At 37.8% G+C, this 13,014-nt stretch overlaps 1 protein-coding gene and 1 long non-coding RNA gene across 2 annotated transcripts; one reads left to right on the plus strand and one right to left on the minus strand.

Annotated features, from left to right (window-relative positions):
• Positions 1–663: 663 nt before the first annotated feature.
• LOC139197067 (uncharacterized) lies at positions 664–6,008 on the plus strand. The gene is made up of 2 exons (XR_011582072.1): positions 664–2,627; positions 2,714–6,008. It is a non-coding gene; the product is annotated as an uncharacterized lncRNA (long non-coding RNA).
• A 6,100-nt stretch (positions 6,009–12,108) lies between these two features.
• Positions 12,109–12,759, minus strand: LOC139197472 (secreted RxLR effector protein 161-like). Its single transcript, XM_070824954.1, has one exon. The coding sequence runs from the start codon at positions 12,757–12,759 to the stop codon at positions 12,109–12,111; it is 651 nt and encodes a 216-aa protein (XP_070681055.1).
• Between the last annotated feature and the right edge of the window lie 255 nt (positions 12,760–13,014).

The raw sequence follows: 13,014 nt of genomic DNA on the forward strand, positions 1-13,014 counted from the left end.
CATATACAATGTTACGTGACGGTATACATATGGGTACAAACACAAATAAAACTTTAAAAAATATGGGCAAAAAAAGAAACTAATATATGGGTACAAATTAAAAATGAAAAAAAAATTGGTACAAATTAAAAATAGGTACAAACTAAAAATACAAATATATGATAAAAATTTAGCCATAAATATAAATATACTAATTGTAACATTTTTAACACTAAAGGAATCTATTTAAAAATAAAAATATTTTATTATTCAAATAATTAATGATGTTATTAATACCCAAGGACCTTGATAAAAAATTGAAAATGAATAGGATTTTAATCAATGGAGTAGAAAAAAGAAGGATGTGAACCTAATTTCTCCATAAAATTATGTAGACACATGCTCTAGCTAATATTGGTGGCCCTACTATTATATTCCATGTGTACTAATCGAGTGTCAGTTTTATGTGACAAATAAATAATAAGTGAAGTGTGTCACAGCCCATCCCGGGAGATAATTCTTGTTGACATGAATTGACGAAAATGCCCATGGACGTTAGATTGTGTGATGTGGTTTAAGTGTTGTTTTTGGGTCACTATTCTTAAATCCTAATTGTTTGGAACCAATTAGGATTAAGTTATTGTGTATTTTGGTTGTTGACCAATCCTAGACCACACACACACCCACCTACCTTCTTTCTCTTCATTCCCGTACTCTCGCATCTCTCTCGGACTCACACTCTCTCTCTTCTTCCTCGTACGGACCAAGCTCGAGGTGAGCTTCCCAGTCACAGATCGAAGAATTTAAAGGCGCCATTGCATTCCTCGTGCCATTTCGAGTTGGTTGGTACCCATTAGTTTGGATGAATTTTTCTCCGGTTTTTCTTTTTTTTTTGTTCGTAACTTTTTAATTTATGCTTGATATCACCTCTTATGAAATAGAAATTTTAAAATGGAGGGATAAGATTTGAATATTATAAATTTGAAAAAGTACTGTTAAACCAAGAAATTATGTCCCAGATCATCACACATAACCACCATAGTTTGTGATATTATATGACGCACCTTGTGATCCAAACAGTCAGGAAAAGCCCTAGTGTCCGTTCGAGGTAAATTATTTGGACAATTTTTTTCAAAGGTTTTGATAGGATACTAAGATGGGCTATCCAAATTAAGAGATATGTGTATGTTCTGCTGGTTCATGGAACCCTTGTTAGTTGATTGACACTTGTCATTGGATTGGATGGTTAGTTAGTTGGGTGGTTATTGTGTAGAAACTTAGCTTGCAAGTTTGAGATAGATATATAGCAGACTAATTGTGCAAAGGAGGATATGTTGAGAAAAGTATATTGTCGAGTAATAATACAAATAGAGTTTATGTGCCATGCGTTGAAGGTTAGAACAAGGTTCTTATTATTGGTATCAGCCAATTGGATCCCACTTTTCCCTTGCGTATGTCGAGAGCAACCACTCATGCCACAAAGATGGATGCTTGCGTCATTGCCCTTGAAGCTTCGAACTCTAGAATCAAAGAATTGGTCCAAAATCTCGTAGCCCAAATGTCCAAATTCATGGCGTCAATGGATACCCGTCTTTCGTTGGTCGAATCTCGTTCTGCTACCATGGAAGAACAAGGCCGCGATCGTGTGGGTCTGTTGGAATTGGAGGGAAATCCAATTGATTCAGAAGAAACTTTGAGCGATCAAAATCTTGATCCAAATTTTCAATTCCAGCGTCAAGATCCTCGATTCCGCCATCAAGATCCTCAATTTCAGTTTCACCAACCACCGATCAAGCTTGAATTTCCAAGATTTGTCGACGGGGGCAATCCCTTAGCTTGGGTGTACAAGGCGGAACACTTTTTTGACTATTTCTCGGTCGCCGACGATTGCAAGGTTCAATTGGCGTCCTTTCATTTTGATCGTGAAGCCTTTCAATGGTTTTAGTGGCGGAATTGCCTTAAGAATTTTCCTCGTTGGCCTGATTTTGTTAAGATTTTTTGTCAAGCATTTGGTCTCTCGAAGTTTGAGGATTTCTCAGAGGCCTTGGTTCAATTGAAGCAAACTGGGTTGGTGAGAGATTATATAACAGAGTTCCGACGTTTGGCTAATCGAACCCATGAGATTGCTCTAGCGATGCTTAAAAGTTGCCAAGCTTGTTGATTCTAAGACCCGATATTTCTCAAAAGCCTCAAATTTTTCTTGGCATAATTCGGTTGGCAGTAAGGATACACCAGCCTATATGGATCCAAGTACTCCCAATTCTTTTGTTAATGTTCCTAAGCAGAGCAATGTGAAGAAAATGACATTTGAGGAAATTAGGGAACGCCGGAAAAAAGGTCTTTGTGATTATTGTCCTGTGAAATGGTTTAAAGGACATGTTTTCCAAAATCAGCAACTTTTACTACTTGATTTACCTGATAAATCTAAAGAGGTTCTTGATGTTGATCCTGTGTTAGATGGTGATGATGAATTATCGAGTGCTCGTATTACTGATTGTGCTATGTATGGTGTTTCTACCCCTAATAGTATTCCAACTATAAAGGTCTTGGGGTCTATTAAACATTGTCCTGCAGTGATTCTTTTCGACTCGGGTAACTTTCACAATTTCATCAACTTTGCCTTTTTGATGTGATGATTCCAAATGAAGGTACAATTTCAAGTATAGGGTGTTGTTCTCAGGTCAAAATTAATATTCAAGACTATGAATACATCTCAGATTTATATGTTTTGCAGTTGAGGGGTTGTGATGTTGTTTTGGGAGCTCAATGGCTAAGAACTTTGGGACTTATTCTCTGCGATTTTGAGAAGTTGAAGATAGAATTTGCTTTGGGTCAACAACACTATTGTTTGTATAGCTCTCCTTCTCCTGCACCAAGTTCCGTATCAGTGTGTCAAATGGAACGGTTGTTGAATCAAGGGTCTTTTGGGGTAGTTTTATTCCTTCTTGCCTCAAATATAGCAGTAGCAATGATTGGAGATCTCTCTGATAGTCAACAAGCGGTGCAGGAATTGTTATCTCAGTTTGAATCTATCTTCCAAACACCTACTACTTTACCTCCATCAAGATCCCATGACCATTAAATTCCATTTATGAAGGGCAGTAAACCACTTCTTACAAGACCTTATTGTTCTAGCCCTATGAAATCTGAAATTGAGAAAGGTGTTCAGGAGCTATTGGACTCGGGGTTTATCTATGCTAGTAATAGTCCATTTTCATCTCCTGTTTTGTTGGTTAGAAAAAAAGGACAACAATTCGAGGATGTGTATGGATTATCGGGCCTTGAATTTGTTGACAATCAAAGACAAGTATCTGATTCCTTTAATTGATGAATTGTTAGATGAACTCTTTAGGGCTCAGTTTTTTTCTAAGCTCAATTTAAGAGCCGGGTAACATCAAAGATAAGTATCTGATTCCTTTAATTGCCAAAATAGCTTTATGTACTCACAATGGCCATTATGAGTTCCTTGTAATGCCGTTTAGCCTCACCAACGCTCCAACAACCTTTCATAGCCTCATGAATGAGATTTTCAATCCCTTTTTGCGTCAGTTTGTTCTGGTATTCTTTGATGATATTTTAGTTTATAGTGCGACGTGGGAGGATCATTTGTCACATCATACTTCGGTCTTCCAATTGCTACAACATCACAAGTTGTTTGTTAAGAAATCAAAGTGTGATTTCGGCAGGTCACATATTGAATACTTAGGACATGTGGTTTCACTACAAGAAGTGGCAGCTGACCCTTCAACAAGTTATTCAGAATTGGCCATTGCTTGTTTCGATTAAGCCTTTGAGAGGATTCTTAGGGTTGACTGGATATTACCAGAAATTTATCCCTGGTTATGGTCGAATTTGTGTTCCATTAACTTCCTTAACTAAAAAGGATGCTTTTCGCTGGAATTCAGAGGCCACAGCTACATTCCATAGTTTTAAGGAAGCGATGTTGTCTCCATTAGTTTTGGCCCTTCCTGATTTTTCGAAGACATTTGTTATTGAGACAGATGCATCTAACACGGGGATTGGTGTTATTCTACAACAAGAGAGCAGACCTATAGCCTTTACAAGTAAAGCTCTTGGCCCTAGATCTCAAGCTATGTTGGCTTATGAAAGGGAAATGCTTGGAATCGTTCATGTGATTAAAAAGTGACCAACTTACCTTCAGGGCAACCATTTTGTTATACGAACAGACCATCATAGTCTGAAATATTTTTTTGCAAAATAGGGCCCATACTCTATTCCAACAGAAATGGATTTTGAAACTGTTGGGCTTCAATTACGAGATCCAATTTAAACTAGGCACTGAAAATCAAGTTGTTGACGCATTGTCTTGGCTGCATTCGGAGGCTCAATTATGTGCCATATCTTATCCTTACATGGGTTGGTTAGATGACTTGCGCAGACACTTGGAGCAAGAACCTTGGATTATTTCTAAGCTCAAAGAGTCCTCTGTTTCTATTGGTGCTGTCGGTACGTCTCTTTTTAAATACCATTATGATAATGGTTTTCTCAAGAATAAGGGAAGAATTGTGTTGAGTCCTACTACCACTTGGAGGGACAAGATATTTCATGAGCATCATAGTACTTTAATGGCTGGACATTCTGGTTTTCTGAAGACATATAAACAAATTTCTTGCTCTTTTTATTGGCAAGGTATAAAGGCTGATATTAGAAGAATGGTTACTGAATGTCAGGTGTGTCAACAAAACAAATATGAAACATTGGCTTATCCAGGTATCTTGAGCCCACTGTCGATCCCTCAAACTGTTTGGACAGATATTTCCATGGATTTTATTGTCGGGTTGCCACCTTGCAAAGGGAAGACTATTATTTTTGTGGTTGTTGATCGGTTCTCTAAATATGCACATTTTGTGGCATTGTCACATCCATACACAGCCCATTCCGTTGGTCAAATTTTTGTTGACCACATATTCAAGCTCCACGGAATGTCTACTACAATTGTTAATGATCGAGACCCCGTGTTCCTTAGCTCATTCTGGAAGGAATTCTTTGCATTACAAGGGTCTAAACTGTGTTTAAGCTCTGGGTACCATCCCCAATCTGATGGGTAAACTGAGGTAGTCAACCGTTGTCTGGAAACATACCTGCGCTGTCCTTGTAGGTTTCATTTAAAGAAGTGGCTCCAATGGTTATCATAGGCTGAATGGAGTTACAACACCTCTTATCATTCATCTTCGAATCTCACACCATATGAAATTGTGTATGGCTAAGTTTCTCATGCTGTTTCAACGCATGAATCTGGCACCACCAAACTAGATATGGTAGATAGATGTTTACAAACCCGATCACAGATTTTATCTCAACTCAAGTTTAATTTGGAAGTTGCTCAGGTACGAATGAAGCAACAAGCAGATAAACATTATACTGAACGTACTTTTGAAGTAGGTGACATGGTCTACCTCAGACTTGTTCCTTACCAACACTAGTCCTTGGCTAGTTATCCATTTCACAAGCTACAACCGAAGTTTTATGGGCCTTTTGAGGTGTTGGAGAAGATTGAGACAGTAGCTTACAAAATCAAACTTCCAGTTCACTCCAAATTACACCCTATCTTCCATGTATCTTGTTTGAAGAAGCAGTTGGGTGTGGATGTGGCTCCTACTACTATGCTCCTGGATGTCACTGATGACGATCTGTTACAAACAACCCCATTAGCCATTGTTTAGCATCGTGTGGTCACCAAGGCCAACTCTCAGGTCCCTGAAGTTCTTGTTCATTGGAAGAATCATTGCAAGGAGGATGCAACTTGGGAAGAGTATGAAGATTTCACGCGTCGATTTCCTTGTTTTCAACCTTGAGAACGAGGTTTGTTTTTATGAGGGGGTTAATGATAGGATACTAAGATGGGCTATCCAAATTATGAGATATGTGTATGTTCTGTTGGTTCATTGAACCCTTGTTAGATGGTTGACACTTGTCATTAGATTGGATGGTTAGTTAGTTAGGTGGTTATTGTGTAGAAACTTAGCTTGCAAGTTTGAGATAGATATATAGCAGACTAATTGTGCAAAGGAGGATATGTTGAGAAAAGTATATTGTCGAGTAATAATACAAACAGAGTTTATGTGCCATGCGTTGAACGTTAAAACAAAGTTCTTATTAGGTTTTGATTGCAAGACCCTTTGGTAAAGCTGTGGTATGAGAAACCTATGGTGTGAGAAAGTTAATTTAAAGCGAAACTAATCTTTTGTTTCAGATTTTGCGCAAACCAAATTGGCCTCGTTTGTTATTCCTTCTTCTTTAGAGCTGATTTGTTCTTTCTTCATCTCTCACACACGTGAAAGGAGAAGAAAGACTTACTAAAGTTTCAAATAAATTGTAGACTGATTTAGTAAGCTGAAAATAGATCACATAAATTCAGAATATCTTTAAGCTGAGAACGAAGGTCTCCAATATATCGTGGCACGATATCTTAAAGGTCATTCCGGCCATTGATTGAAAAAATTCGATGATGTACTCAGTTATCAAGCAAGTCCCTTGTCCCAAATTATACAATTGCTGATAAATTATTTTTGAGTGGTTAAGGTGGTACTGGAAAATTTGATCGCATGTGATTTTTCATTCTTTTTCCCAAGTATTTTTTCTTTTCTCTTTCCCAGTAAAAAAAAGTATTCCACATCAAATTAGAACTCAAAAATGCACACTTCAGGGATATGACGTTTTCTCACCCTTGTGAATCATTCACAAATCCACATTTTCTACTTGCCCTGTACTAATCTGATTTACTATACGTAATCCATTATTACAAGTGATATTCTAGATTAATCTACACTAGGAGACATTGATGAACTCCAGATGTAGTGAGTCAAAGATAATGACTCTAACCCTTAGGTTTGTCCTTGATGCTACGAAGGGCATTGTTGATGGTAATATTCAAGGCTGTGCACAGCTTCGTCTTAGGTGGAGCTTGCCCATCATTGTGTCATCTCCTATCATTCCGATGAGGAGAGTAAGGCAGGGTGTCTCGGTCAGCTCTTCTTCACTCACACCTCTTCTTCTGGGTTTTACCATCCCAATAAGTGAGTGCATCAATGACATCCTAGATGGGAGAATTTATAATAATAAAGAGAGTTCTTTTAGGATATAGAATTCAAGAAGATATCTAGGAGTAGATATTGTCCTCTTAGGAGTGTGATTACTTGCAGTGTACGCCAATCCCTGATTATAGAAATCAGAATATATGAAACATATGTGCTTCCCGATCAGATCAAATTTCTGTATCTTCCAGAACAAGAATGGTTATTGTCTATGAAGTCAACGAACTTTGCCTACTAATTTGGAACACATGATGTGGTGGATTGTTGGTCCATTTGTATGACTTTACGATAGAAGTTGTTGAGTCTATGACCAGACATCTGAGGTGTCCGTATTCAAAATTTGTCTTACTCCGGCCCTGAAAAATCATGGCCCCACAAACCTTAACAATGTCATGGACACCCTTAAAGACAAATATGAGGCCTCAGGTCAAAATACTACTTTACATTATCCGAATTAGTGAGTTCTCATGTGACATGAGTATGAGAACTCCTGGTTAATCGCGTTCAGTGTATTCACTCTCTATTGAGCACTTACATACTTGTCTGGTGTCTTTCACACTAATGACTCGAGACCAGTTATTCTTCAGAGAGAAAACATAGTATATACTGATTTATCAGGATTGTCAAATACTCAAGTGGCAATCCTATGATTAGGAACTTATAGGATAAAGAAAAAGATCTTATGAATCTAACTTCTTTATATTATATTATCTTAATTACACATTCCTTGGACTTAGTTTTAATGTGTATAACATTTAATTAGACGGCTTCAAACAATCATCTTTGCCCTTAGATTAAATTGAAATAATTTAATATGGTAAATGTTTGTAAAGTATTATCTCATGATTATATATATATATATACACATACATATATATTGTCAAACGATAGATTTGATTAGATTAGATGTTAGATTAGCTAAGAACATAATTAATTTGAACCCACGCCATTGGCTTAACACCTTTTCAATACTGTGGTAAATGGCCACTTGCATCTCATGATTATCTTTAGGCACATTTCAAACACCCACTTGGATAAAAAAAATCCAAGACATATAAACTATACAATCTTAACACCCTTCAAGTTTCCACTAGTAGAGATGTTGTATTTTATGAATCACAATTTCCTTTATCACCAGTTTCGCTGACCTCACCGTACGTAGCCAAGCTAATCCGTTCTAGCATTACCAGCGACTATTACTATCCGTCCTGTAGATTCATCTTCACCTACAATGTCTGATCATCCCAGGAATTTCCATAAAAGAACTTAAATCAAAATACTTAATAGCATGGTGATACAATTATACAAAACTTCTACCCTGCGCTACTTTAGAATTATCACACCAAATAACTCCTATCATCGAGACCATCCATCCACCTATGTTGCAGCCTCATTTGCGAAAGTCCACCCAAACAGAAACCAGCCCATCTCCAGGATTATGTTTGCAAGCCTGATGCGTAACCGCCTCCAAAAGCTTCAGCGTTGTCCTTTACAAGAACTCAGCACCCTTTATGTAACTATATTTCTTACACCATCATTTTTCCTCTTATCACTCTTTTATTGCCAATATTACTCAATTTTATTAAACCTAACTCATATACAGAAGCTGTCAAAGACCCAAAATGGTAGAAAGCTATGACCTCAAAATTGCAGGCATTGAAAGCCAAGCACACTTAGACCCTCACTTCTCTGCCTTTCGGCAAAGAGCCCGTTGGTTGCAAGTGAGTTTACAAAATTAAGCACCATTCTGATGGCACCATCGAGCGTTACAAAGCTCGTTTTGTGGCCACAAGTTACACTAAGCTTGAAGAGATCGATTATCAGGATACTTTTTCTCCCACTGCAAAGTTGGTCACTTTTTGCTGCCTTTTAGACCTCACTGCCTCCAAGAATTGCTCTCTTCATCAATGGATGTTGATAATGCCTTTCTCCACGGGATCTCTGTTAGGAAATTTATATGGTGCCACCTCTTGGTCTCCAGCGATAGGGGTAACATATGGTGTGTTGCCTAAGCAAGTCTATATATGGCCTAAAGCAAGCATCTCGACAATGGTTCTTCAAGTTTTCTGAGGCTATTCAAGTTGCTGGATACACTCAATCCAAATCTGATTACACTATCTTCACAAAGAAAAGTGGTATTCTTATTTATGTCGTTGACATTTTGATTACTAGTAATGACCCCATTGATATAAACAAGCTTTTACTTCACAGTTCCGCATTAAAGATTCGGGTGATCAAAAATATTTCTTGGGAATAGATATAGCCTATTTCAAAAGGGTATTCTTATTTCCTAACGAAAATATTTGTTGGACATTCTTAAGGATGTTGGTGTATTACGCGGGAGACTTGCCCGGGTTCCCAATGGAGCAAAATTTAATGGTATTGACCGATGAGGATGACTTGTTTCAAGATCCTTCGAAGTATCGAAGATTGGTAGGAATGTTAATTTATTTCACCATCACTAGGCCTGACATCACAGTTTATGTGCATACTTTGAGTCGATTCGTGCAACAACTACGCAAGCCTCATTATGATGCAACACTACGTGTATTCGGTATCTCAAGAATACTCTGAGCCAATGCATTATATTCTCTTTAAAAAAAATATTTGTAATTGAATGTTCATTGTGATACTAATTGGGCGTGATGCCCAATAACTCAAAGATCTACTACGGGTACCGTGTTTTTCTTGAAAATTCATTGATATCTTGGAGAGTAAAAAGTAAAAACTATTTCTTTGTCATCCGCAGAAGCGGATTCCCGTTCCATGTTAGCAACTTGATCTGAAATATCTTGGTTGCAAAAACTTTTTCGAGATCTACATGTGGGTGAAATGGGTCCATCAGTGTTTTATTGTCATAATCAAGAAGCCCTACATACTGCAACGAGCCAAGGGTTCCATGAAATTAAGAACACGATATGTCGAAATAATCATTTTGTGCACGATAAAAGTCAAGGAGGAGCAGTAATCACTTAATTTGTTTTCCATCATCAAAGCAGTTACCCGACATATTCACTAAGGCCTTGGGGGAAGAAAACTTTCGATCCTTATTAAGTAAGCAAGTTGGCGGTTCATGACATTTGCTCACCAACTTGAGAGGGAGTGTTACGATAGTCAATGATTTACTACCAAAGTGGGATTATTTGATATACAAGAATCAAGGAAGAAATTGACATACCTGTTGTATATTTGATTTGAATCTAGAATAGCTTAAATATAGGAGTTCTTTTTGCTCTTCGTTGTAAATATAATCCCCTGTACTATTCTCACATCAATATGCAGAGAAAAAAATTCCTCAATCTTTTTTTTTTAATCAGGATGTACTGTTGGAAAGGAATGACACAGGCTCTAGGTCCGGATGGAATGACACTGAGGTTCTACCAGAAACATTGGGGGATTGTTGGAAAGGATGTGTGCAATGGTGTCTGGTCTTTAATACAATTAGGATGCATGCTAAGAAAGGTTAACTACACACATGTGACATTAATTCCAAAAATCAAAGACCCAACGGAAATTTGCCATTTCCATCCTATTAGTTTATGTAATGTACTGTACAAGATTATGGCTAATTAAGGTACTCACCAATAGAGTGCGTTTGTTTCGGGGCATCTTATCTCCGACAATAGTTTGGTGGCAACTGAGCTAACACATTACATGCATAAAAGAAAATTTGGGTGGAATGGTTTCATGGCTTTGAAGCTCGACATAAGTAAAGCGTATGATTGTCTTGAGTGGAATTTCTTGGAAGCAATGATGCGTAGTTTGGGATTTTCTGAGGAATGGATTCGCTTGATTATGGTATGTATTTCTTCCGTTTCTTACTCCTTCAAGATTAATGAGGAATTGGTGGGATATGTACAGCCGCACCGAAGATTCGACAAGGTGATCCGTTATCTCCATTCCTATTTGTAATTTGTGCGGAAGGACTTTCGACGATGCTCACGAAAGAAGAGACTGATGGTCGGCTTAAGGGGATTCAATTGTGTCATGGAGCTCCGGCAATTCACGGTCGATAGTTTCTCATTTACCAATGGGACATTTGAAGATTGCAACAATATTAAAAGAGTTGCGAGCTGGCTTCAGGACAAGCTGTGCATCTTTATAAAAGTTGTGTATCTTTTAGTAAAAATCTTACGAAGGTTAACCAACAGTTGTTAGCTAATTATCTTAGGGTTCAAAGAGTGGCGTTTCACGATCGCTACTTGGGTTTGCTAGTATATCAGAAAATCGAAGAAAAAGACGTTTGCTTATGTAAAAGATCATTTGTGGAAGAAACTCAATGGTTGCATGGGTGGATTGTTGAGTAGTGCTGGAAGAGAGATATTAATAAAGACAGTTGCTCAGGCATTACCATCATACACGATGCAATGCTTCTTACTTCCAAAAACCTTATGCGAGGAATTAAATATGATGATTGCAAAATTCTGGTGGAGTGGTGATCCCTGTAAAAAGAAATTACATTGGTTAAATTGGTGTATGTTATGCAAACCAAACAATGAAGGGGGCTTGGGTCTTCGGGACTTGCTTTCAATATTGGGTTGCAAGCTAAACAAGCTTGGAGATTTGTGTTAGTGTTTTATAAGGTTTATGTTTTGTATGATTGTTTTGAAAGGTTTGTGTTATGGAGAATGGTAATGTTCTTCACAGAAATATGGAAGGGGAATTTCGGCTATATGTAGTCTTACATTGCAACAACACATAACACTCATATATATATGGTGTCAGTAGGGTTTTGGTGTGTACAGTCAGCCCTTATCTCCATTGGAGCTAGCTGACAAAAACCACAACAACCTGATAGTACAAAGCTAATCTAAGCCCTTCATTGGAGCTTTTAATCTAAGATTTACACTTGTAAAAAACTATCACTAAAAAACTAACTAGCCGTTACAAATTAAAAAACTAGCCGTTAGCTTCATTTGATGTTGCTGCTGCATCCCTTCTCGATCCACCTGAAAGTGTTTATCATCCAACACTCCCCTCTAAACTCTTCCTGGTGTTGACTCCAAGTGGGCTTCTGAGGTAATTGAACCTTTCTTTTGGTAGTGCTTTTGTAAAGATGTCTGCTACCTGATCTTCAGTTGCAGTACATTAGTTCAATGACATTCTCTTGTATTGCATCTCTGATAAAATGATACTTCATTTTGATGTGTCGTGTTTTCTGATGAAATACTGGATTCCTTGTCATTGCTATTGCTGAGGTATTATCACACATTAGCTTAGTTGGTTCAACCTGCAGTTCCCCAAAATCTTTGAGAACAAATCTCAGCCAGATTGCTTGAGATGTTGCTTCTGCAGCACTCACATATTCAGCTTCGGCTGTTGATAGTGCAACACTTTGTTGCTTAACTGAGGCCCACGAGAATACACCAGAGCCAAATGTAAATGCATACCCCGATGTGCTCCTCATGTCATCTTCACTGCCTCCCCAGTCACTATCACAGAAACCGACTAATATAGTTGTCTGTCCTTTCTTATACTTGATTCCAAAATCGATTGTCCCTTGCACATACCTGAGAACCCTTTTAGCAGTTCCCAAATGTGTTTTGGTAGGATTGTGCATGAATCTTGATAGTAGGCTTGCAGCATACATGATGTCCGGTCTTGTTGCTGTGAGATATAACAGGCTGCCAACAATTTTTCTGTAGAGATTTGCATCTACTGGTTCACTTCCACCTTCACTTTTGAGTTTTTCATTTGCAATTAAGGGAGTGCGTACTGGTTTCATCCCTTAAGACCAAATCTATCTAGAAGTGTTTGTGCATATTTCATCTGATGAATGAAAATGCAATCCGACTTTTGAATCACCCCCATTCCAAGAAAGTGATGAAGTAGCCCCAAATCTGTCATCTCATATTTTTCCATCATTTCATTTCTGAATTCATCCATCGTTTTCTTACTGTTTCAAGTGAAGACCACATCATCCACATAGATAGATACTATGAGAATTTCTGACTTGTTTTCAACCTTGATGTAAAGTGTT

This window comes from Malus domestica, chromosome 01 (genome assembly GCF_042453785.1).
Source record: "Malus domestica chromosome 01, GDT2T_hap1".
NCBI classification, from domain to species: Eukaryota; Viridiplantae; Streptophyta; class Magnoliopsida; order Rosales; family Rosaceae; genus Malus; species Malus domestica.